At 39.3% G+C, this 27,490-nt stretch overlaps 1 protein-coding gene and 1 long non-coding RNA gene across 3 annotated transcripts in view; one reads left to right on the top strand and one right to left on the bottom strand.

Annotated features, from left to right (window-relative positions):
* Nucleotides 1–27,490, top strand: part of LOC114156538 (retinoic acid receptor beta-like) — a 145,266-nt gene that overhangs the window by 74,241 nt on the left and 43,535 nt on the right. Inside the window, exons 1-2 of one of the 2 annotated variants that reach the window (XM_028037040.1) lie at nucleotides 6,045–6,995; nucleotides 19,804–19,952. In XM_028037040.1, coding sequence (XP_027892841.1) covers nucleotides 6,839–6,995; nucleotides 19,804–19,952 — 306 coding nt within the window. In that variant the 5' untranslated portion in view covers nucleotides 6,045–6,838. Of the gene's footprint in view, nucleotides 1–6,044; nucleotides 6,996–19,803; nucleotides 19,953–27,490 lie in introns of those variants that run through there. The other variant, XM_028037039.1, reaches the window with a different exon arrangement.
* Nucleotides 647–6,036, bottom strand: LOC114156539 (uncharacterized). Its single transcript, XR_003597959.1, has 2 exons — nucleotides 4,080–6,036; nucleotides 647–3,600 (listed from the first exon to the last, which is right to left on the bottom strand). It is a non-coding gene; the product is annotated as an uncharacterized LOC114156539 (long non-coding RNA).

The raw sequence follows: 27,490 nt of genomic DNA, 5'->3' as shown, positions 1-27,490 counted from the left end.
ATGACCAACATGATATCTATCAGTCATAAACTCTGGTCAGAACTTTTTGTCCTACCTGCATTGCTGAAAACAAACACATGAACAGTCATGAACACACTATCCTCTCTGTTCTTTTTATCTTCCTGAATAATGAGGTTTAAGATAGCAAAGTAAGGATTAGTTTGCATTGAAACGTTCGCTGACCGTATTCGGCTTGCCCATAGCAAATTATTTCAAATCCAGGTTGCACGGTTCGAAATGACTTCCATTTCAGTGTGACGGCTTACTTGTCGAAGATACCATGAAGGTCAGCTGTCCAATTACATTTCAGATTCTGAAACATTTCTGTCCTACTAAATTAACGCTGAGACAATATGCATCATGGACAGATTTCTTTGGCAGCCTAAGTCTCAAGAAACACAATTTCTGTCCACAAACATAACTCTGAGTCCATTTAGGAATCATTATAACAAAGCAGAGATATCAAAGCCATGAGAGGAGCCATTTCCCATAAACTCATTAATGAGAGATTATGTTAGCTGCTAATTGTAATTCTCTTGTTAGTCCTCATTTTGTCCTTACAGTGTAATGCCAAACTGGTGCCATTAGAAGAGTCATTTCTTATGAAAAGTTCCTGTTTTTAATGGAGCCAAGGATGTGCAGAAAATCTTTATATACATATATTTATTCATTACTACTGTTGTCTCTACAATAAATCAGTTCTGCCCTGAAAACCGGACTATGCAATGTTTATAGACAAAGAAAATCTCAACATTTTGTGACGCTATTACAAACAAAATCTTTCCCCATGAGATTTCAATACAGTCAAAAGCTCTGCCTCACCTGCCATCATGGCCGTTAAAACACCAACAATGACTAGAGAAAATACATTTGTTAAGTGTTCTGTAAAGTTCTATGATTTCAACATTTTTATGGTCCAAATCACTGAATTCACACCCTGCCATTTCAAATACATGAGCTTGAGGCGAGCCAGTGATGACCTGTGTCATCAGCATCATCATCGGTGTCGGCCAATGTTAGTTATTTCTGACATATCCGTCCAATGAGGAGAGATGTGCTGATATTAACAACCGATGTTTATTTCCCTTTTCTTGCTGTTTGGGCATCAGGAGGGGGGGGAGGAGTCGGGGGGGGTTGGCCATGTGGTTTATGTTCAGTCAGGCTACAGTGATAGTAAAGCAGCAGGATTGTGGGGTGTTTAACTGAAGCAGAGCAGCAATAGACGACGTGGCAACTTTTGCATTCTATCTAAATACATACATTCAAATTTGATAAACACTGGTTATCAGTTATAACAGCAGCATTAATATCAGATATTGATATCAGCCCAAATGTTTATAGAATTTCATCCCTAATTATCTTCATTGTCATTTTTTGTCCTTAAGCGTTGAAGAGCAGGAGCCAGTTGCAGGAAGCAGGGAGGTGATCAATACGAGTTCACTCTATAAAGAAAAATCAAATACTAAAATCCAGTGGAAATTCAAAGTACGAAATCACAGGAGGAGAAAAAAGGAAACAGGCTGGTGGGGATAACAAAGGGAGCTGACCAAGAGCTGGCTGCAGGCTGCAGCTGTGAGGGAAGGCCTGGAACTGAAGCTGAACTGAGAAAATGGGAGAAATGACTGACAGAACATACAGAGAAACGGGGAGCAAATTAGAAACACACAGTAAATACTAAAGCACAGAATAAAAGCACCAGGACTGTTAAGACAATGAGGAACAAAGGAATGAACTGAATATGAAAAAATCCTAAAATAAGTCAAAACAAAAAATGTACTTTCCAGAAATTATTAAATTTTATGCATATATTCAAACTCCAGCTTATGAACTCAGATAGTCATTGGATTAAAGCATATCCAATAATATGTATTTATTTAATAAGATCAGCGACCTATATCAAAGTATGCATATGTTTGGCTGCTTCAATTCATCAGACAAAATGGGCCAAAAATGAAGATATGATGGCAACAGGAAACATGTTGAGAATATTAATATGTAAGTTAACAACCAAATATTAGACACAAATCAAACATCAACCGATTTTCCTCCAGCACTGTGATAAATACAACTGCAATGTAGTTGGAGAGTCCAGAAATACAAGGTTCAGAGTTCAGACAAAAACACTGATGAATAAAGACAGCCTGAGCAACTCTGTGTGTGATTGGCCGGCAGCGCCAGACTCCGCCCTCCCTTGACAACGCTGGAGAACTCTGGGAGTTTCTTAGCCCAGGTGTCGATGACGTGGCTTTTAAAGCTTCCAACTTACAGCTCACTGAATGAGGAAGAATAAAAACATCTGTTCCACAGAGTAAAAACGTCCTCAGCAGCACAAACAGAAACCACAGCTAAAGTGTGCGGTCCTAATGACCTTCACTGGAGAAGGAAAAGGTTTGCTACCATGAGATACCATCCCAATTATGAAGTACAATGGTGGCAGCATCATGCTGTGGGGATGTTTTGCTGCAGGATGGATTGGTGCGCGCCACAAAACAGATTGAATTATGTTGAAATAACATATTTTGGTTGTATAGCTGTACTACAGAAACAGATGAGCTCAATGTGTTTTGTGTCACCTGATTGTCAGCTCTGTAATAAAAAGCAAATATAAATAAATCATTTTTTTATAACAACATTCATACACAGAGCAGACCAATGTGCTTCTCTGGAAGTCAAAGGAAAGGAAAACGGAAAATAAAGCCTTTTGCAGACAGTTCATTAGCTGCTGTAAACAAAACTCTTTTCAGTCCTGATTTAATGGAATCAAGAGTTTCTGCACATTTCAGATTTACAGACAGTTTGTTCCAAAGCAGAGGAGCATAGAAACTTAAATGCTGCCTCGTCTGGTTTGATTCTGGCTCTGGGAATCTGGGTAAGGAGATCTCTGATGACCTGACGGGTCCACATGGTTCATATCTCACCCACAACTCAGAAATCTATACCATCCCAAAACCATTTAATGTTTCTAAAACCAGTAACAGAATTTCACATTCTGTTAAGCTGCTATTTTTGTTGTTTTTGTTTTACAGAGATCAGTGAAGACATTGTTGCACTAATCCAACCTACTGAAAATAGACATTTACAATATAAAGGTAAATTGAATAGATTCAAACCTGCAGTGAATTCAGAATTTTTTCATAACTCTTCACTTTTTCCACATTTTGCAGCCTCATTCAAAATTGTATTAATGAATCTCTGTCCTCAAAACATTGTACACACAAGTACTACATTATGACAATGTGGTACTTGTGGTACATTTATATAAGTATGTACTTTACCTTTACTTTACCTTTACCCTTTACCAATGAAGCTCAAAACTGAAGTGTTTCCTCTGATCATCCTTGAGATGTTTCTACAGGTAAAATGGAGCCACCTGTGGTGAACTCAGTTGACTGGATTGATTTGGAAAGGATCACATCCGTCTATGTAAGGTCCCACAGTTGACCGTGCAGGTCAAAGGTCAAACACCAAGCATGAAATCAAAGGAATTGCCTGTAGACCTCATTCACTGGATTGTTTTGAGGCAGAAATCCAGAGAAAGATCCAAAAACATCTCTGCTGCGTGGAGCTGAACGGCCTCCATCGTTGGTCAGTGGAGGAAATCTGGAGGAAAATGTTGAAACATAAAATGTGGATAAAATGAAGCTCTCTGAATACTTTCCAGATCTGTATGAGATCAAACATTACAGAGTTTTTATCTGTTTCTTCTATTATCAGCATTTTCTTATGCTGATAAAAAAATCAGCATAAGAAAAAAAATCAGTTCTTATCTGTTTTATCAGACAGATAAGAACTGAGAAAAATATCCAACACATTAAAAAGTTAATCACAGCAGTTGGTGTAAATGTAAAGTACATTAGATAAAGAAATATTTGCTCATTTTTATACTATTGATGGATGATCAACATTAATTCCATGCCCAACATTTCTTAGTTCAAACCATAAATTTCAGACATTATTTGAAAATTAAATATTTAAATTAAATTAAATTAAAAATGTGTTAAAGGGGGAAATCATTTCGTGTGTGAGAGCATTTGGAAGTGCAGTGTGTTCATATTTATTTCCTTGCGTGGTTTTCTTACCATCTAATGTTTCAATGCCTGATTGATCTCCTTCATCAAAATCCTCCCCTACAGGAAACAGGAAGGCATGATGTTTTGTCTCCTGTCTTCTGAGTCCCACATTGAATCCCAAACACCAACATGTTGGCATTAAACAAGGAAGGTCCTTCTTGTTGCCAAAGTTTAGAAGGTCTCCAGATTTTTCAGCCTTTATTTTTACTTCCTGTATGGAGGAGAAACAACATAAAACTGACCATTTTTGTGTTTACACATTAAGTTAGGGGATTATTTAAAAGCCTTTATGATTCGTATCCCAACACTCTGTAGATGAACACAGTCTAGTTAACATCCCCCCTTGTTTTATTAGATACTTGATGAGTAAGTTTAGGTTAAAACTGGAACTATTCAGAGGAATACTGTCTCCTCCTCTCTGCATTATTATTCTTCTCACCAGCAGCTCCAAACATATCTGCACTGCATATACCATATACTGCATAATGCATTACAGTCTCTGAAGGCAGCAGCACACTGCAAACTCCTTTCAGATTCCCAAACACTCATTAATATTACACAATGATCAATGTGAAAAAAAGTTCTTTCTTATTCTGTTTTTGATGTGATTAAATTGTTATATTTTAGAGGCTTCAGGGTTTGTTTCCTCCTCTTTTGTCTCTTTCTTTGATATAATGTTTCTGAATTGCTCTTGATCGTCCATTGGCAGGAATGAAGCAACATGCTTCAGTTGAACGTAGGTTCTTTGTTGGCTGGAAAATGTTTTAAATATTATAAAAACACTCTATGCGCATCGAACAACAACAAACTACTTTGTTATCATAAAATAACGTAGACATTTCTTTTGCTTTGACTTTAATGTCCCAATATTTGGAAGCGCGACCAACAGACTGAATGGCTCCCTTTGCGTCCTCCGCTGCCATTACTGAAACAGGTGGACTAAAATTATAAAACAGAGCAGAAAATCAATGCCATCGTTCACGACCCCTTCTTCTGTTCACTGACTGGCCAGATTCCTGAAAAACCAAATTTAGTGGGACAAATCCCAAACGCTTCATAAGATTAAAACTGGTCCTAACAGTCCAGCCAAGGCATATGAACACATGATCCAAACACATTTCAATGGGAGAAGAAAACCCTGTGCATAAACATGTCAAGCGTACAAACAGTGGCTTGTGCTCACTGTCTCTGTCCTCACACACAGCCACTTGGGCCAGAAGAGCACGCATGCTCACCACACTTTTCAGATTTTTGCTTTGAAAAACAGTTTTAAAAAACAATATCTCATTTTTGTTCCACTTTGCAGATCTATTCTAATTTATCTTGGTTTACCATAAAATCTATAAAATACGTTGAAATCTTCAGTTGTAACGCAACATGGGTCAAAGTTCACAGGGTGCAAATACTTGTGTAAAATCAGAACATGATGCATTGCAGTGCATGTTGCTGGTTGATCAGCTTCCAGACAGACAGACATGATGAGAGTTCTAAGTTTTACAGCATTCAGGGACTCAAGAAAAAAAATTTAATAAAATTGACTTTATAATTACCATCCAGATCAACAAAAAACGAGCCAGTTACAACCTTTGGTTAATTGACTGATGCGCTTGCATATTTCTTCACTGTACAGAAAACAAATGATAACTAATATAACTGTCACCAATAATAGTTAACTGATTAATCTACTAATTAGGTTATTTGTTCATTTATCACATGACCAAATGTAAGTGAATAAGCTGTTTCCTGTAAATTTACTTGATCAGAAAATTAGTTTAAATTTGACATCAAATTATTTTCCAACAACGTATAATTTTGCGATTACTTATTTACAATTTCCTGTATATTAAATGTTTTCTTTTATTTTTTTAAGCATTAAATGTGCCGAGAAATTAGGAACTCTTTTCTGCGTAAAGGAGACAAACAGGAAAAAAGAAAGAAAGAAAGAAAGAAAGAAAGAAAGAAAGAAAGAAACAAAGAAAGAAAGAAAGAAAGAAAGGAAAACCCCGCACAGAATCGTTGTGGTGGTTTGGTATGAATTCCAAAAACATGGTTTCATATTTTGGAAGTCGTTCTGTTTTCCAAAAGAAAAAGAAAGAATAAATCTTTCTCCTTCCCCCATGCGCTTCTTCTCGCCGCCTTCCTCTGCGCTGCAGAGCTGCAGTGATGTCAGCCTGCCTGGGTCATTTGAAGGTCAGCAGCCTCGGAAGGGTTCACCCAAAGTTCACTCGCATATATTAGGCAATTCAATCTTTCATTCTCGGTGGCAAAACTAGTTGGAAATGAGCAGCACTGGTGGGACGGATAACCCATTCGTCATCGCGGAGGGGAACGGCTGCTTTTTAAACACCGTTCGCGATTATTTTCTGCTCTTAGAATAATAAAGAAGCTCCGCTCCGAGCAGGCGGCAGCGCGAGCGCTTCAGCCGAGAGCCGGGACGGGGCGATCCGCTGCGAACACGGCGGAGCGGCGCTGGCTATGGAGGAACCCCGTCCGGAGGTCCGCTGCAGCGCGCTGACCGCTCTCGGTGCCAGAGACCCGAGCAGGGGCATCTAGGACAAGCTGCGGGACCAACGTAATTCATGATTCCGGTGCGGGACGGAGGAGAAGAAGAGGAGAGAAATCCGCTGCGTCGAGGAGAAGAAGAAGAAGAAGAGAGGGGGAGAAAAAAAAGAGGAGGAGGGGTGAAGAAGAGGAGTTTGATGGAGTTGTGTGCGTCTATGCCGGCGATTTTCCTGCAGAACGCACACGAGTGAGTGAACAAAGTGGTCATGTTTGACTGCATGGACATGCTGGCCGTGAGTCCCGGGCAGATGCTGGACTTCTACACGTCCAGCCCGTCGTCCTGCATGCTGCAGGAGAAAGCTCTGAAAGCCTGCATCAGCGGACTGGCGCACAGAGAGTGGCAGCACCGGCGGAGCGCACACTGTAGGTCCAACTTCTCATCCTCTCTTCCTGTTGCTGCTGTTGTTGCTTCTGTGACTTAAAGTGAGGCTGAGCTCTTAATGCTGGTGTACCAGTGAACCCGGACTGAGTCATCAGATGACCAACATGTTGCTGTTCAGGGCCTGCTGGTGGGAGAACCAGGGAATGCTTAAAATCAAGTTGCTCTTTAGCTCATTTCCAACACCCTAAAAAAAGAAGAAAAAACGGAAAAACCTCAGTTTATAACCAAACTCACTAAGAGTCTTAAGAGCAACATTAACTTACTTGTCGGGGGGGAAGTTTAGCATGTTGCAGAGAGCAACTCTGAGTCATTTTTCAAGCCTCCATAAATCCCCGGCAGCGGAAGCAGCTCCCTCCCAGCCGCTGATGGATGTCTGGTCTCGGATGAGCTGATCTGTGAGAGCTCCATGCTGGCTGCAGGAATGCAGAGAGTAAACAGGTCCAGAGGCCGGTGGGCCTGCGCGCATGGCAGGAGGGGGTGGGGGTGGGGGGCGAGCCGCGACCTGCGCCCCCTGACACTGATTTAGATAAATGACGCCGCGAACTCCTCAACAAGATTAGTGGCCTGTTATCGGAACAGGATTTTTACAAGGATGATCGATGGGCGGCTGCTTGTTGCTCGGATGAGTCAAGGCCAGTGACATTTTAGGGGGAAACGGGTATTTTTTCTATTAAAACGCTCCGGAAACATTTCTATTCAGTCACATTTTGAATAAAAAAAATCATAGAAGCGATGCAGTTATTTTAGGAGAAAACACGACAATATGTGATATGAATCCCAGCGTCATGCTGACGATATCATTGCGCTTCAGAACCACTTTGCCGTGTTTACTCTGGGCTGACAGCTGCTGCTTCTGGTTTGGGATTTATCCCCATCTGATGACGACTGGCCTCTGGCCGTCATTCCTCTACCAGCCTCCACCCAGGGGGCTCTGCTGCGGAGGGGCTGCTTATCTGCGCTGGGAAAGTGCAAAAGTTCCTGCTGCGACCTTTAACCCGCAGCGGTTAAAGGTCAGGCTCAGGGGGTGAACAGGGAGCCCCTTGGAAATAGGGGCGACTGTGTCCTCCGGTGACGCGGTCTTTGGTTTAGATATGACTTTATTTTAACAATAAAATAATAAAAAACCCACCAATAATAATAATAAGAAAAGCCATGTTACAGCAAATCCAAAAATAAATGTGGGCAGGAAGAAAAGGAAAAAAAAAAAAAATATATATATATATATATATATATATATATATATATATATATATATATATATATATATATATATACTGTACATACCTCAGAAGAAAACAGTTTTTTTTTGGACCTTTAAAAATAACCTGATCTCCACGCAGACTGCTCCGTGGGTTTTCTTCCTCTCCATCTTACAGCCGTTTGAGCTCTTGGTTCAGGTTGGAGTTTCCTGTCTGGTCTTTGGAAATTATTTTTTGTTTTTAATGCTTTTCATTTATTGATGTATTTTTTACATGGTTTGCCAAATTTCACATTGAACCAAATATACACATTTGGAAGTGTTAGACATATTCATAAATTTTGAAGTCTGCATTATGGTTGCAGTGTTTTGTGTGTGTGTGCGTGTGTGTGTGTGTTACCCACAGTAATTCAGTGATTAGTGAGGAACATGATGTTTGGATGGAAAGAATGACCTTTTCTCACAAATTAAATATTTTCCGATATTTTAGTTTTCTATTTGTGGTTTTTAGATGATTCCGTTTTGTCACATTTTCATTTTTATTTCCTGCATAGATTGTTAGAGAGCGTGAGAGGGGCCACTCTCTCCTAGCAGAGAGGATTACTTTTCGACATCCCTCATCTAACTGTTTTAGAGATTTAAATCATTTTTCCACATATCTTTTAATCAGTTATTAATTTAGCAATTTATACTTCAAAGCTCAGTATTAATTATTGTTATTTTACTGTTCTTTATGGAAACTTTTTTAGAGTTCACGTCTTGCAAATGCATTATATGTAGATTTTTTTTTTTAAGATGTAAACTATTATTACAGCAGTTATTTCCTCCTAATTTAACAACCATAAATTTCACAAATATTCATATACATAGTGAAAATACGTAGCGGTGGCTGGAGGCTGTTCAGAATTTCGTACACATTGAGATCAATTTCCAGGATAAATCTATTAGTTTCTCTTTTAGTTTATAAAATAAATATGTTGACATTTATTATTTTATATCTTTTGTTTTTCTAAACTCTAATTATAAAAATGGAACAATTATTTTCAAAAAGTGACAAATAAAATTCTGATATTTTTGGTAAAATTTCTCAAACACACCATGTCTTATAAAAAAACGTCTTCCAAAAGATTCATGTTTGTTGTATTTTTCTTTTTTCACAAGGCATTTCTGTGTTCAAGAAAACAGTTCAGAAAAAAATGTTTGTGGAAAAGAATAATTGTAAAATTGTAGTTGAAGATAAATTCATGACTCCTTTCAGCTGTAAAGCTGTTACTTTAAACACTGACTGACATGTCAGCATTTGACGGAGTAATATTTTTTTTTCCAGCGCAGCAAGGGTTACTCATTGTGGGAAAAAAAAAAAAAATTAACAATAATAAATAAAATTGCAGCTAAAAATAACCATGGTGGCATCTTTCCCTTTATCTGTGAATGCTACCACTTTGGAAAAAATCGAACCAACATTCTTTCCATTTAATTTCTCCTACAATCTGATTGGATGACAAAGTGAAGCCTTTGTCACCATGCAGACCAGTTAGCATAACATTCAGTTACAGTTCTGTAGTGACTATATATTAGTTCCATCCTTGATTCCTAATCCTGTGCAGCAAACCCATCAGCTTATCTGTTTAATTAGTGACTCGTCTTTTTTCACTTATGTCCACAGTTTTATAAAAGCAGGACTCAGAAAGAGCTAAATAGGACAGAAGGAGACGCCGCTGCTCTATTTCTAAAAAGACAAAAGCTCATTTGGTCCCTATAAGCCCTGCATTGACCCCCTGACCTGTCCAACTAGAGAACATTAAACGCCTTCTTGTTTTGTTGGAGTGCGCTCTGTTTTTATCCAGGACTCAGATTGAGAAGCCTCTCAGGGTCACAGGATTGTTGGTTTCTTTGTTTATTTATTAGGGATAATGGAATTCTCCTGGGTGTTAATTAGCAGTCTGACAACAAGCCCACCATTAATGCATTTCCTCATCCAGTTTGGATGTTAATTAAGAATGATCAAGGACCTCCTTAACGTAGATGAAATGGGCTTTGCGGGCTGAAGAATGGCTGCGTCTGATGCTCACACCGTAGCAAGGAGGATGAATGCGATTTAATTGCATCAAAATACACCTAAAGATAAGGCTAAATAAATCAGAGCACCGCTGTCTGTGATGCTGCATGGGGATGAATATAGTACAAGTGATGTGTGTGATGGGATAATTGGAGCTTTTTTTTTGTCTTCGAGGCTTAAGCGTCTCTGATGTGGACATGAGAGACCATTAGCACAGCTTGCTCACCACGCTAATTTAGTGGGTGTGTGAAATGAAAGGCGGACGGGGAGAAATAAAAGTCGTGTTCTGCGGTGAAATGAAACGAGAGCTGTCTGGTGCTGGCCGTGTTTAATCAACATGATTAGGATGGCATTGGGGTCCCACCAGGGTTATTTAATGATACTGTGTATCGCATCTAGAATCCTGCCTTTTTTTGTATATCAAACACCAACAGGCTTTAGATAAATGCATATCTTCAAAGTTCAGAACAATCACAGAGATTCATCCATGAGCTTCTCGCTGCCTTTCATGTCACAGAAACCTTAAATAGTAGCCCGGTGTGACCTTCTCCTGTACTTTAACAGGGCTTGATGGGAACAGTTCCTGCTTTCAAAAGGCAAGTTTTGATATGGATTCATGCCCAGGGCGTCCTTACATTGATAGTGTCACAAACACGCATAAAAAAAACATCTGTCAAATAAACACCAAACAACATCTGTGTCACTTGTTTTCATGCTGCGGAATGTAAGTATTGAAATAAAAGAAAAGGTTAATATATATATATATATATATATATATATATATATATATATATATATATATATATATATATATATATATATCGAGCCGGAACCTTTATTGAGTGTTTCTGGGACACTCATAAACCTGACGCACGATGGATTACTTCTTTCGGCCCACTGGGGGTTCATTTTTGCTACATGAATGATTTGATTGGACACTGGAAAAGACTATTATTGTGTTCAACTTGTGCTAAAAGGATTTAGCCAAGTAGTGAAGCTATTCAAACCTAAAATAGCATCTGAAAGCTAAACATGTAGCAGCTAATGCTAATGTCAGCGTTTACAGTCCACATTCCTAAAGACGTTCCATGAATGATCAGCACTTCCTGAAACTCTGGAAAAATGAATAGATAGAATAACATATTGATCTAATCTGATGGTGGAAGAACCCAAAGAACAGCACAAAACAATAAATATCTTTGTTGTTGAGCTACGGTATATCTCTTCTATGATTTAGCAGCAAAAAGGTTTTTTGAACTGTCGATGTATAGTTTTTGATTAAAATGTGATTAATTCATTACAGACCCGGCAATGAACTAAATTAAAAATTTTAAATCTCTAAAAACAATTCTTAATCTTCTATGCAATTTTAATCTTGATTAATCATATTTTATTGCATAAAAATAATGTTTTCATTTAAATGGATTTTAGTGGATGACCGAATCAAACAATAGACAAGGCATGAATATTGTAAAGCAGAGCTCTACTAATCTTTGAAAAGAAAATGCATTTAATTGCTTTTAAGTTCAAAAGAGTAGGAAAAAAAACCTTGCCAAAACGGAACAGACCTAAAAATTAAAGTGAATTGCAAAAAAATTCATTTTAATTTTATTTATATATATATATATATATATATATATACATATATATAATAAAAACATAAAGTACAATTTCTACTTCTTTACTTTTCTGATATTTAACCAGATGTATCAATAGTCATTTGACAGAACACTGAGTCCCAGCAATCAGTAGAGTGGGAATGGAAAACAGGTGAAACCAGAATTATCAGTGTATGTATTTAAGCCACATACATTGTGAAGTTGAATGCTATCATAATTAAGAAAAGTGAAGAAAAATCATCCCTCACTGACACCACTGAGAACCAAAATATGAAATTAGATTTTCTCCCAAATACTTTTCTGCTGTACCCAAAGCGCCTAGCTTAGTGAGAGAAGATGTTCTTTCATTCCTTTAAGGCCACAAACACCAGTGGACTCTAAAGAATCAACTTCATTTCAGCAGTCGGATTCTTTGTGCCTCTCCTGAACTGCCCACCTCTTCATCTTCTGCTTGTTTCACCATTTGAACTTCCTGGTCACCTTTATGAAAACACCTGAGGTGGTTTCACCTGATGAGCTGGCTGCAGAGTGTTGGCTTAACCCTGATGTTTCAGTTTCTGCTGACTTGCTGTAGTGTTAAACTATGGCTCAGACCGTGAATCTGATAACTGAATGCGGGTGCATTTTTTAACCTGAATAACTTGTCCGATTTTTTCTTCAGGTAAATCTTGACTGGAATTAAGTGAAAATGACATGAAACATATATTTTTTCTTGGACAAACCCCATGAATGTATCATTAACTCTGTGCACTCAGACTTTCTTTCCCATAGAAGTGATCCTGAGCCAGTGTCTTGTGTTTTTTTTACGTTTGGCTTCTGTCTTCTTAAACCCCCAGTCTGTCATGGCAAACAGACTCTCACAAGGAGTTGTATTGACCGAATATTTTCTATTTTTGACAATTGTTTTTGAAAATTGGTGATGAAAAAATCTAAAAGCCATCCGCCATTTTTGACAGATTATAATTCACACAGCTGACTTCAACTTTACACAGAGTGCATCGCAGAGGTCACTAAATCAATCAATCAATCAATCAAAAAAGAAAAATGAAAATCCCATCTGAGTAAATTCTCTGACCTGAAGTCAATGCATCTCGCTATCCAGGTGCTAACAGCGTGTTGAAGAGTTATGGGCAGGTAGGTTTGAAGCATGTCTGGTCAGTATGACCACTGCTGTAGGATTTCTTCATTCAGAGCGTAATGTTTCCTTCCATTGGAGAAATGTTCCCTGATTTTACAAGGTTAGCTGAAGTGGCCCTTGTAATTCCAGGTTCCAAAACAGCATGAAAACCATGAGACATTTGGTTACACGCACGCTGTGCAATTCAGGTCCATCCAGACCAGGAGGAAGTTGTGAGACAGTCGGTGAATCATTCATAATTCAAGGGCAATCGTTTAATTTGATTGTTTATTTGCAGTTACTGAGGCCAGTCAGTGGATTTTGTCACTGTAGATGTCTAATGGCACCATGTGGATTCTCTGTTCAGCGTGTTGAATATTAATTAAACCAAATGAAAATTAAAAGCACTTGAAAATGTCATTATTTATCATTAAAAAAATTGATGGGTAAAAATAGATTATGACAAGATATTATTGATCCAATCAAAATGACCAGTATGAGTGTGTCACTCAGTCATGCTGGTTCCTGCTTCCTGTTAAGAAGAAGTAGTTCCTGACCATTGTCACCACATGCTCACTCTGGAGGAAGGATTGCTGTCAATGACTTAATGCGAGTCTCAGCTTCCTTACATTGATCAAATGTTTGCATGATTAACTAAATTATTCTGTCATCTGTTGCATTTACAGTCAGCTTAGTGTCACTGATTCTAATCATAGTGGTATGAATTTGATTTATTGTGTATTTATGTATAATTGGAAGTAAATTGAACCCATTTTTTTCGGTGAATTAGTGCTACTTCAGTAAACTGATCTGAATTAAACCAGATTTTCTCTTTGCCCCAATTTTTGCTCCCCTCATTACATGAAGTCAAATGACTCTTAGCTCTTCATTATTTCCATGTTGTGTGAGCTTGAATGTTAAATCCTCCCTCTCTGTGAAATGTGTTTGTGGAGTAAAACTGTTTGTAATTTGGTGTGCTTCGGATGAACTTTGACCGTTTCCTTTGACTGTGACTGCTGGATGTGAGCGGCGCTCCTGCAGAGAAGACACTTGTAAACTGAACCAAGTGTCAGCTACAGGGAGAACGAAGTGCACTGAGTAATATTCCTCTAATCCTCTCTGGCTATGCCCACCAGTTCACACTCAGATTACCAAAGCTCTCTGCTCAACACAAACCAAATAAATTGATACCCTGAGGAGCTTCAGGAAAGGCCTCCCTTCCTCTTTTCATCAACCCCCCCACCCCTGTCCACACACACTCTCCTTTTTCTTCTCCTGCTTCTGGCAATCTGTTAATTTGTCAGGTTTAACTCAATCATGCGATTTATAATTTCTTTGAATTTCTATTTCATTTAAATTAAAGTCAGTGTTGGATTTAAAGCACACTTGTCCCGCCATTATCTGCAGCAGAAGAGCAGCTTTGTCCTAATTTCCGAAGTGGCGTCGTTGTGTTAAATTGCCTGTGTGCAGCGACAGACTTTGCTTCAGGTTCTTTGCCATCTGTTGGTCATGTGGAGCATGTGGGCACAGCTTTACATGTCACTGGTTTTCTGACTTGGAGAATGAGATACAGTAGAAGCACACAGAGGACAAAGAGAGGACAGCGTAGGACAACCGACAACTTTTATGTACGTTAGTGTTGAAACTATTTCATGTAGTTTAGTAAAAAGAGAGTACAGGAAAAATGGAAAATCTGCCAGACTGTCAGTGTTCAAATCGCCTACTGGGATAAAGTTTGAATAGCTTGACTCACTGATGACCTTCTCTTCTCCGGCTTAATACAGTTTAGAAAATCCACAATGCAAAACAAATAAATAAATAAAGGAATTACACAATACAGAACAATATTTAAATTGTTTTGATGTAAACTATCTCTGCCCAGACAAAAAGCCTCTTTTTTTTTTTTTAAAGCAAAGCAATTTCTCTGAGGAACGAAAGAGGCTTTTTGTGGTGGCAGTGGGGGCAAAAGAAGAAAAGGTTATTGAAGTAGATGGAAAAAATGTGAGCCTTCGCAGTGTTTGCCGATTGAATAAATCACAGGGGAAACCAGCTGCGGCTGCCGCTCTGCTACCGGTGGGCAGAGGTCCGTCTTCTCTTAGCTCCAGGGCCGCTCTCTGGCCTGGGCCGAGCCAATCAGAGGGGCTCTTGGAGGTGTGTATTGCTGCGGTGCTTCTCTCAGAACAATGGCAGCAGCATCGGTTCAGTGACAGGGTCAGAGCCAGACTCTCTAACATTTAAAGATTCTTTCTGCAGTGCTTCAAATAAGCCAAAGTCAAAGTTTATCCACCAACTGGAGTAGACAGAATATCTACTGTGGATCCAGTTTTTCTCTGAAAATGTAATGCAAGGCAGGAAGTGGGCAAGGAGGCCTGTTTTGTTAACCGTGTCATGTGACACTGCAACTCTTCCTCCAAGAAACTGAAAGTGGGTTAATGCAGTGCATTGTGGGATTAATAGTTTCTATTCAAGTCTCTTTTTTTCTCTGTATTTATTTCAGTCCTTCATGGCTGGTCCCAGCAGTTTCCACTCAGGAATTTGTAGCTGTGGCTTTTTTAAAGTCATGGTATCTCAGCCCATGGCAGGCGTAGATGTTGCTGCTGCTCTGCAGATTATTCCTACATTGGTAGATAATCTTGCAACATCTCTTCTCTCACTGCTGTTTTTCAAGCATATAGGAACCACAAAATTATTATAAAAAGATCCACAGGAGTTTGTTGACTAGTTTTAACTAAACTTTTCCTATTACTTCACAACACTTAAAACAATTTTGATATGCAGTGACATGCTGTGACATCCACAGCATGTCATGCAGTGTTGTGCAGTGACATTCTGTGACATATCATGTCACTGCATGACACTGCATGTTATGCAGTGACATGACATGCAGTGACATAACATGCAGTGTTATGTCACTGCATGTTATGTCACTGCATGTCCTCTAACCTCTCTGATTATTTATTAATTATCATACAACATCAATTTATTGGTCCTGTCAACAAATCACACCATTCACTCCTGAAGATGTTAAACTGTTGGGCACACTCTCACAGGATTTCAGACAGCTGCTACTCCTTTAAAGATTGGCAGCTGTCTTAAGTGTTTTTTTAATTCTCCACAATCTTTCTCACTGGAGAGTGACGGACTTCAATATTCATGAATAGTTTTATTAGCCTTCCCAGCATGATGAGTATCACCAGTTGCTTCTCCAGCGTTTGTGTTAAAACATCGGTATCCACCCGACCAGCCAGCTGTCCAACTGCTTTGTAGAGCCAACTGCTTTGTAGAGGTGAAATATGTTTAGTGAAATATCCTCCAAGAGGAATCTGGTGTTTGTTTTTGCACCATTAAGGTTAGCTTCACATCATTTTGGAGCCTGGAAATGGCTGGAACATTTTATTACACCCCAATATGTTAAACATCTGAAATAAAAGATGGTCCACATCCTTTTGACTATCAAATATGCACAACAAAAGCCAGTGTCTGCAGTGGATCACCAAGCAGCTGGTGCTCCAGTGTATTGACCAATCAGGATGGCTTCTTTCTCTAGGCTTTCCCCACATTCAGCCCGGCCTCTGGCAGGGAGTGTGTGCTTTCCTGTCCGACCCCACCGGAAGGTTCATCCAGAGGCTACGAGTTCAAGAACCGCTGCAGCCACACATTTTTCTCTGCCTGCTCTAAAAAAAAAAAAGAAAAGCCAGACTAGTTGCTCATGCTTGTCTGTCACCAGTCTTTCTTTGTCTGATACAGCTTTCTGTGTGTTAACATGCAGCGAAGTCAACTCAAAGTTTAATCACCCAGAAAATGGAAAAAGGCTCCCTTCACCTGATATAGCCCATACAGGTACCCAATGACCATACACACACACATGCACACACACATACCTGCATACGCATGTCCACGCACGCACACAAGGTGCTGCAACACACTTGTGTGACCCATCTGTCTGCAGGTGGCCATGCTACCTTTTAGAGGCAGCCATCAGCTTCAAATAGGCAGCCCGTCTTTATTGTCGCCCTGCCTCTCGTCAGCGTGGAACCACCCAGCCGTTACAAATGCACCAGAGGAATATCAGCAGCCAAAAGTATTTTTCCTCTGGATGTATGTTAAAGTGCCTGCACCACCTGGTGAAGGCTAATGCATATTGCTGATGTGTGCTGTTGGCCATTCATCATCAACACCATATGTTCACACCCTGTTACATTTACATGTCAGAAAGGAGATAAACTTTGGATCTGAGTTTGTGAAGAGCGTACACTTTTCTGTCTCCTGCTTGTCTTAAATCTTGATCAGACTAACAAGAGGAAATGTGTGACTGCAAAACAATTATTAAGTTGTGCCTTTTGAGACCATTTGTGTGTTCATTAACCTGCACTTAACACAATTTCCTTTTTAAAAGATACTTGCAAAATGGCTTGATGATTAGAAATTTGTCTTTTCATGTGGTGGTATGTATGTTTAGCTTTGGCTTGGGTTCCAAGTGAAGTCTCTGATTTGATTTTTGTTTCATTTTCTTACTTTGTGGGACTGTAGGACTGTGGGACAATTACACACTGAAATTGTCCTACAGGACTACACACGTAGTTGTGTATTCTGGGGTACACAACTACCCCAAAAGGTTTTGATTATTTTGGGCAAATTCATTGTTTTTAAGTCTTACACAAACTTTGTTCAGATGATTGTCAAACAGGATCCTACCGTAATCTGTAGGAAGACTAGAGTTTACTTTTTGGTCCGTATCAGACTTTGATTACGCATTCACACCTCCTCAAGCAAACCAGACTTTCTAGGCAAATGAACTGGAGTTTGATTATAGCGGACCAAACAGGGCTGGTGTGAATGCATCCTTTTTCTGCAACTGCTGCAGAGAAATGTCATTAATCTGACCCTGCAGATCCAACTTCTCTCAAAGCAAATGTTGAGAAAGACTCAGGTGTCATTTAATTCCATTTAACCACAGTAGTTCACTTACTTCTCAATCTTTTACCATAGGACAGCATTTAGACTCCCAGTTACACTGATGTGACTTTTTAGAGCTTCACTTGTTCCAAAGTTGCACATTTGACACACACAGAGTGAATGTAGGCGGAGATCAGATTAAATTAGCAGAGGAGTCCATATTGGGAAAAGGATACAATAATTCTTAAAGTTTCTTCCTTGTCATCAGTAACTGGGTTCACTCTGAAGTATGGAAGAATGTAATCTAATCTGTTCAGAGGTGCTTGGAAGACTGAAAGGTTGTGTTTGAATGGAGAGATCTCTGCAAATATTTAGTGCTAATTATGAAATTACTTCAATCTGCTATATTCAATGGGCTTGGTGTCAGACTGAACATGCAGCACAGAGTCCTCTTCTTGTTTAGATTCAGTCATAACCTTAGGTAGTCAGTTGGTTGTGTGTTGGATGACTGTATTTTGTGTTTTTATGATGTAAAGCATTTTGAACTTCTTTGTCGATGAAATGTGCTATACATATAAACTTGGTTGATTGATACTATTTATGTCATGTCTGTTTACACTCAGGATCTATATGCTGACATCTGCTCACATAAAAATGTAAAGAAAACTTTCACAAAGAGATTTTGATGAAAACAACAATAGAATTAGTGCTCAGTCAGGGTGTTCCTGCTAAAGTACTTCCAGCGTTCAACCAGAGCTCCTGCTAGAGCCTGATTTTATTAAAGCTACTGTATGTAACTTTGCTAAAAATATATATTTTGTTCCATATTTTTGTTATACTGACATTATGACAGTATGGTATGAGACCAGTAATCTATGAAAAGATTGAGTTCCTCCACCTCCTCCTTGTGCTCCCAGTCCTGTCTGAATAAACTCACCGCTCCCGGTCAAAAACAACCAATCAGAGCCAAGAGGAAGGTTATAGTGTCATCAGTCATGCTTGTGTACCTGCTGCTTAAGGCAGAGAAACAGCTTACTGTCCCAGGAAAACTCATCACTCACCATCATCAGTTGCTATTCTGTCAAGTCTAAGTATTTGTTAGGAAGATGCTGTAGCATAGCAGAGAGTAAGAGAGAGAGGGGCTGGGGTGCACAGGCTTGATTGACAGCAATAAGACCCTCCTCCTAGCTCTGATTGGTTGTTTCTAGTTAGCACTGGGAGTCAGAGCAGCTTGATCTTTGATTTTCTTGACAGAGTGACAGTTTTAACAAATACTCTCTAACTAAGTGATACTTTGGGTCAGGGTAGTTTGAAGAAATATTGAAACCGATTTCAGAACATTTTCACTGCTATTCTTTGAAGATGATTGAATCAACAATAAGAAAATTATTTATTTAGATGTGGTGGCATGTAGGAGATATTCAGAAGTCCATACATGAAATCATGTGGTCCTGATATGCCCACTAGTATTGTTTCTGAAATAAAATAACTTGAAAGCTACAAGTTGGTTTTGGTGCTTAAACTATTCCGAGTCACATAACTCTACACTTCAGTGGAGTTGAACTACTGAGACAGGAGAAAGCGTAACGGCCTTTTTTATGTCTTCACATAAAAAGTACAATTTACCGGAACAAGAGCACACTGGAGCAACAGCCACAGATGAACTGCAAAGTTGTCCTAACAAGTACTGCACGACACATTTTCTAAAATATTGCACAGAGAATTTATTTTTCATCCCATTTGTGTTGTATGAAGAGAAAACAATTTTGTCAACAAAGTCTTGTTTTGCCTTCAAGTTGAAAATGAAAAGGTCCGTTTTTGGTTTCTAGAACCCTAACTGAGTTATTTAGTCATTTGAGCAGAATCCTTCTCATCCTCCTCTCGTTTGCTCTCCCTGCAGCCATCGAAACGCAGAGCACCAGTTCTGAGGAGTTGGTCCCCAGCCCGCCATCGCCGCCGCCTCCGCCCAGAGTCTACAAGCCCTGCTTCGTCTGCCAGGACAAATCCTCTGGATATCACTATGGAGTCAGTGCGTGTGAGGGCTGCAAGGTAGGACTGGCCTGCTGCAACACACATCAACAAGCTGTGTATGTTCAAAGCCTGTGTTGTCTCTTCATTACCACACTGACATAACATAGACATGAAGAGCTGTAGAGTCGTCACTTCATTTTAACCCAAATAGTTTTGTAAAACCTGCTCATACTGTCTAGTGAGGGTTGTAAATTACAACTGCTATTCTTTAAAGATGATGAGTGAGGGTTTACAACCCTCAATTACAACCCTCACTAGAAGCTGAGCTTCCAGCTCACAGAGCAGCTCTCCCCTGCCTTCTACACTCAACTCCTTCAGACTAGCCAGCAGCAATCAGCAAACACCTGTTGGAACTGAGCATCTGCTCAACTCATTGTACGTCTCTGTGTAAACCTCCGAAGAAGAGTTGTAAACGGCATAATGAATGAGCATTGATGACCACAAACCAGCATTCTCAGTTTACATCTGACTCGCCCTGCGATCTACCACATCTCTCAAATAACATGAGATTTAACCTTTAAAAAAAGCATATAATCATTACTTTTGGTACTAAAAATTAAACTTTTAACTAAACACAGATAAGATATTTGAATTACTTGTGAATTATACTTAGAATGTATAAAACTTTCTTAAATGTGCAGGCATAAAACTGGGTCTTATTAACAAATCTGTTTACATGGTTCTTATTTTTAGGAAAGGCCTGCTTTGCTTTTAAATTTGATCCAGAAAATCTGATTCATTTTGATACTTTAGTTCCACTCCTCACTGCAGTTCCTTCACAGAATTTACCAATCTGCTCCTACTTTCAGTAGTTGTTGCTAGGAAACTGTATATTTAAACATCCCCTTAAAAAATATTCATACAACTTAACCTTGTCCCATTTTCTCACATTACAAAAAGAAACTTCACATTTTATTGGGATTTTTGTAACTGACCAACACACGGCCGTACACAGAAGGATGGTCAATTATTTTCACCAGTTTTACATGAAAACATTTGAAAAGTGGGTTTGTATTTTTGTGTAATTCCAGAATCAATACAACAGCCTTTTAGCACACCTATCAAAAAATGTACTAATTCCACTGGCAGATTTTTTTTTTTTACTTATGACATGGAAAGTTTTGTTAAAAGTGAAAAAAAGCTGCTAGTTGAACTAGTACTAAAAAATACATATTAAAGAATCATGGACTTAAAACAAGCTCTTGTGTTTTGCTGAAACATTACTGTATAAGTTAGTTTTGTAGAATCTAGAAAAAGAAAACTTTTTGGTTTTGTGTTTTTTCAGTGTTGACTTGGAATCTGGTTGTATGATTGGATTGAAAAGGAAGTTTACTGTGAATTGGAGTTAATTAAATTAACTGAGTGGAACTGCATTAAATTGAAAATGATAAGGCAGCATGTCAGATTCGTGTGTACAGGAAGTGAGTGGTGTATTCCAGGTACTTAGTTCCTGGATGGTTGGCTGCTGCTATTCTCCTGTGCAGTTGGACTCAGATGTGTGTAAGTGAAGCAGAGGAATGTCAGGAATCCTCTGGAGGTTTTGGCCCAGGGGGAGGTGGTGATCTGCTCACTCATCGCTCTCTGGGTCAAGTCAAGCTTTTGGTGTTCCATTAGAAGCCAGCAACAGTCACAAAGGTCTGCCATGACCTCTGACCTCGCGGAAGTGTTCAGGGTGAGTGACAAACAGCACGCTGGACACATTCTGTACAGATATGTACATGATCATCACATGGCTGTGGTCGAGTCCATTTTATGGCAGATAGTGAATCCAGTTCATCTAATGGAAAGTTTCTGATGAAACAAACATGCTGCTGGATGATGCTGATGTGGGGAAAAAAAGCATACATAAAATATTTTGGATTTGATTTATGTGACATTCTGTTGTAAAAGGAGAATGTTTTCATCTCTGTGTCTCCCTGGTGAAGCCATTGTTGTGTGTTGTGCCGGGGCCGAGGCCTTTCTGTTGAGCAGAAGCAGCTGAGCGTTCTGTACAGCTGTAGGCTTTTACACAACAAAAGGAGCCTTTTACTCCCCGGTGAATGTGCCAATTAAAGCCAGAAATAGACCAAAGGCAGAGTGGGGGCTTCATCTGTGTGCATGTAGAGGACCTGTTGAAGAAAGCTCAGACACATATAGTGATATCTGCCAAGCTGTGGAATAAACTCCTCCACTGATCAGTGTTCAAACATTACATCATGTTCAGTACATTCATTGTGGAAGGTCAGGCAAAGAGCCACTTCAGTTCTTCCTAAAATGTTTTGAATCACTTGAATGAGGGAAGTCTTCTGCTCCAAGGATGCGCATATTTGTGTTTTATCTTAGATTCTTCTCATATTTATATACATTTATATTTTAAGCTCTATTGATATTCACCCAATCACTCATTCAGGTTTGATCAGTTTTATTGCTTGTTCAAGCCTTGAAAATGACCACAATCTTTAATAAAATAGCAAAACTGTAGTGTTTGTGATCATAACATTGAATAAATGAAAACATTGTAAAGATACACTAACAGGGATTTTCTCCCATTCTATCCTCTTTTCTTAAGAGGAGTTCCTCATTAAAACTTACTTTTATTTAGGACCTTACATTTTTGTAGAGGTGTAGCAGAGATTGGATCAGTGGAACAAAACTTGTTTTTAAGCAACATTTGAATTTTAGTTTTACTTCTCAACAGTTTGTGCATGTTTGATGCACATTAAACATGAGAAAAACATGTTGGATGTGCATTACGAGTCATTTTTGGTCCTGTATCTGGAATGTGATTTAAGAACTTTTTAAACCACATTTTATGTTACATTTCACTGTAACTTTGTTGACAGCTATGAAAATTTTGTAATGATAGAAAAGGAGAAGTTTGAAGAAAAAAAACTTATATTATTCAAAAGTCAATTAATTATACCATAAGCAACAAAACATCAATCAACCATCCACATCAAATAAAAATCAAACTACATTTTATTTTTATAGCACATTTCAGCAACAAAGGCAGTTCAAAGTGTTTTACATCATAAAAACAAACAGAAACAATTGAAACATTACATTTTTCTGTCATTACACATCAAATTACATGCAGCCATACACATGTTGCATGTATATGTACATGCATGTTTCTGCGTCTTGCATGAAAACTTGTATGCATACGGAGACACCACTGGTTCATTCTGTTTATGGGATTTCTTGATTCTCTAGGTTTGACAGTACGGTAATTTCCCACAAACAGACAACTTTGTCTTTTTGCAGGATATGTTGCTTTGTACTCTGAGCCCCCATACCCTGGAAATTTGTGCCACCAACAGCACATCATAAGAGTACCAGGCCTGCTGATGGATTTGTGAGTGAGCCTCTGGTGTTTCTTGTCAAAGTCACTCCAACTGTTGAGAACAACTGAAGGAAATCATGGGTGGCTGAGCAGACATGCCCAGAGCCACTGAACTGCTCTCTAAATTCATTGCGTGTGTACAGACTCATAAGCACTGAAAAATGTCTGTGTTTTTGATCCTGGCAAGTGTCATTTAGTGTGTTGCCCAGCCTCAGCTGATGTGTTTTGTTGGACAGAGCTCATTTGAATTGTTAAAACAGAGTCATGGCATATGGACCTCCAGAAGCACATGCATATGCAAAAGATGACAGTCTCATCTGTGTTGACCCAAAGTCAAGCAAATCTTACAAAGTCAAGACAGACTTCAAATTGTTTCCAACCCTCACCCTTAGTTCTGACAAGAGACAGAACTTCCTTTGGAAAACCACAAACTTCTTTTAACAGAGTGGAACAGTTCATTCAGCCTTCCTGTTATCAGATGCTCTCTCTCTCTCTGGCCGCCTGACTGAGCCACACACACACGCCCACACACACATCTTGACATGTTGTAGAAAACACTTCCTTCTTCTTTTTCTATGTGCTTCCTCTGACTGGCTTCTTAAGCAGTTCACAGAAGTTGAACATTTCTAACTTCACTCATTTTCCCTCAGTAACACCAAAGACTGTTATGATGAGCCCAAACTGGTTATACTTAGAGATCCTACAGCAGCATGACCTGGAAGACACCATCAGTTGTTGGCTAGCTCTGCTAATCCACCTCATTTGCTTTTGCCGCTCCTCTTTCAATCTATGTCTGTCTAGGACGCCCGGCAGGGTTAATTCTCTTTACCCGCATTGAACAGTAAAAGTGAGTACGCTTCTGCTGTTTTCTCAATAAAAAATTGGCATACATAAGACAGAAAAACCCAGCTCATCTCTGGAGCCTTTCTATAGAGAGCAGTGCAAGTTGCAGCTGAATCTCTCAAAAATATTTTAAAACTCAGCACCAGCAGCGGCTGCTTAGCATGGATTTCATCACAATAATTCTCCTGGCAGAAAGAAAAGCAAACCTAAGCATTTCTTTCACCTTTCAGTTAGCAAGCAGGACATGTTTGTAGTGAAGGTGCAAAGCTTCACGTTGCTTTTCCTGCACTTCTCTGCTAAACTAAGGAATAAGAGAAACCAGAGCAGGTATAAGTCTCCAGTAAATCTGTCTTCGTTAGTGGAGCAGTATGGGCAGTGACGTCGTGGGACTAGTTTGCATAAGATGTCCAGAGAGGAGGGCGTGATTCGGCACGCGTGTCGCTCGCGCTGACAGCTCTCAAAGCATGAAGACAAAACTCTGAGCCGTGAATTCTCCTCCCCTCTCTCTCCTCTTCTTGTTGGGTCCCGAGGTGTCGACTCAGTGGGATTAGCTTGATGGAACTGGTTTGACAAGCGAGGGACCACAACCCCTGTGAATGAGCTCAGCATTCTGAATGCTCACACTGGCTGACACACTGTTGTGTTTCTGAACTCCCAGCGCTGTCTGCTCCTCTTTTCTCCCCAAAGCCACACACAGGGATGGAATGTTGGGGGAAGTTTAACAATTCGGATCGCTTCAGCGGCTCTATTAAGTTGTTGCGCACATATTTTTTCATGCTGCTATAGAAACTCATTTCTATTGTTTCACTGTTTCGGTTTGGTCTGAGCATGACGTGCCCTTTACTTGGAGAGTCGTGGATGCTCAAGCTTGACCCTGACAATTTAATGGACAGGACTGGACTGTGCTGCAAATTGCACAGGCTGTAGAGCATTTTGTCATACTGGCTGCAAATGCCCATGCATTCTAAGGTGAGAATAAAAATAGAGATTTTAGGAGGAATGATTTAGAAAACTTCTTACTTAATGTTTGGTTCTCTTTCAATTTTTTCAATGTTTTTCCACAGCCTCCCACTATTACTCTCACAGCAGCTCTGTCAGTGGCACGGCTCCCAGTTTAAGGATGGATTCACACCAGCCCAGTTTAGTTCACTTTAACCCAACTCCAGTCCGTTTGCCCAGAAAGTCCAGGAAGATCTGGTTCACCTAAAAGTCTGCGTCTCATTCTGGTCTTTTCTTTGTAAAAGGAGCATGACACACACTCCACCCTCAAACACACACACCCGACCTCCATCCTTGTCACAGGGTATTTTGCAGATTGCATGTTGTTTTAGGTCTCCTGCTGACAAACACACAAACAATGCTAAAAATATATTCCACTTGGTGTAATAATGAATAATGCAGGATGTTTTGGAGGCGATAGCAAGACTGCTTCTGCAAGATGTTTCTTCTGTACCACATAGTTTATTAGTATTAGTCATTAATCAGAAATGAATATCTTCTGTTGTGCTTGTTTGTGGCTGAGCGATCGCACGCAGCAGCCTCCGAGTCCTGTGCCCTCCTCATATCCTTGTTTCCTTCCTGCCACCAGCTGGTGGCACAGAGTGCTGATGACAGAGATCCCGCTTCAGCTGACAGTTTAGTGCAGAGAAAGAAAATTGTCGCTCCATCTTTCTCATCCTGCGACCATAATCTATACGGCTCTCCTCGGTGCACACTTCATGGTGGGATTTGTCATCTCTGTGCAACAAAAAAGGCCTGGACTAACAGAGGAAAATCAAACGTAGAAGGTCAGTGTGGCAGAGGCTGAGGGGGGGAGGATGTATTACAAAGTGATATTCTTCTACTCTCTCTAGACCGATGTTTGCTGCTCCATTGATGAACTTACTTCATATTTCAGTTCATTGGTTAATGAACAGAAGAAATCATACAACTTTACTTAACTCAGACAAGGTCAATGAAATGGAGAAGAAATAGGAGGACAGAGTATAAAACAAATATATTCAGCCTGACTTGGGGCTTGTAGTCATCCAAGCTCAGTGTTTCCATGCTATTGAATATATTTGTTCTAAATATGCCAGGAAGTTTATTTAGAATTGTAATAATTTAGACACATCTCAGTAAATTAGAAAATCTATTGTAATGACGCTCAGATTGAAAGTACCTTTTGCAAATAAAACCTTTCAGAAGGTAATAAATATACTTTTCACTAAGCCCACAATTCTGTATAAAAAGTGTTTTTTATTTGTCTGATAATATTCTAATGACTGGCGTAACCCAAATCTTAACCACTTTTTCTTACTGTAGTCTTATAAGTAGTTTCTAGGAAAATAATATTAATCATCAAAGCAAACATAAAAATGTCTCCAGAGCAACAATGGATCAACACGGGTGAAAAACGTCTTGTGGCAAAAGGCTCTTGGTCATGCCCCAAAACTGGAAACAGTCACAACAACAAAGGTACTAAATGGTCAACTATGGCGTGGGTGTGTGTCTGTGTATGCACTCCTCCACAGTGAGGAGGAGAGCATAGTTTCTTTCACAAAACACTTAATTCTCCTTCTTCGCGTGACAGCAGCAGGCTGACGCAGCGTGGGGGTTGAGCTGTTGACCTACTGCTGTTATTCCTTACAGCGGCGAAACGGATAGTCAGAACAACGCTGAGCTCTGACTGCAGAGCTCCACTCTGGTCCTGTCAGGTTGGGGATGTCAGCTTCATTAATGGAAGCATGTCTTTATGGGATGTGTTCTGCCTTTTTACCAGGAGGTTCCATCATATAACCGCCTTTACGTATCACTTGGATTTTTAATGTATTTGTAAACCAACAGCAGAACAAACCATGTTATGCTTAGATGGAGGGGAAGAGAAAAAAACACAAGGCTGGAATAATTATAAGGAGAAGACGGGATCCAAAAGGCACACTGCAAAAACAAAACCTTATCAAATGTTATTGGTTGAGTTTCTAGTGCAAATATCTTGAAATAAGACAAAACTGTTACAACTAACTTTTCTGTAAGATACAGAAGTTTGTTTTAAAGTGGATTTATCATGCTTTTAAATCCTTCCTTTTCACATGTTTTTTTTTTTTCTTTCGAAAATTTTTATTGTTACTGTAAGCATTTAAAAACATTACATTATTGCAATCATACAGAAACTTTCAAAAACTTCCTTTTCACATGTAAGTCATTCACTTGTGATCTATATAAAGTAGAACTGCAATGCTTTGGTCTGAATTTCTGGTTATTGTAGCTCCACAGACCCTGGTTTACCTCTGATCTGAGGCTCTTTCTAGAGCAACTTGTTTTAGAGCAACTTGTTTTAGAGCAACTTGTTTTAGTGCAACTTGTTTTGCTGCGTTTTTTAAATGTTAATGAGACATTTTATGGTTTACCA

Source organism: Xiphophorus couchianus, chromosome 13 (genome assembly GCF_001444195.1).
Source record: "Xiphophorus couchianus chromosome 13, X_couchianus-1.0, whole genome shotgun sequence".
Taxonomy (NCBI): domain Eukaryota; kingdom Metazoa; phylum Chordata; class Actinopteri; order Cyprinodontiformes; family Poeciliidae; genus Xiphophorus; species Xiphophorus couchianus.
The sequence above is the reverse complement of the archived record's forward strand: the minus strand, read 5'-3'. Positions and strand labels throughout refer to the sequence as shown.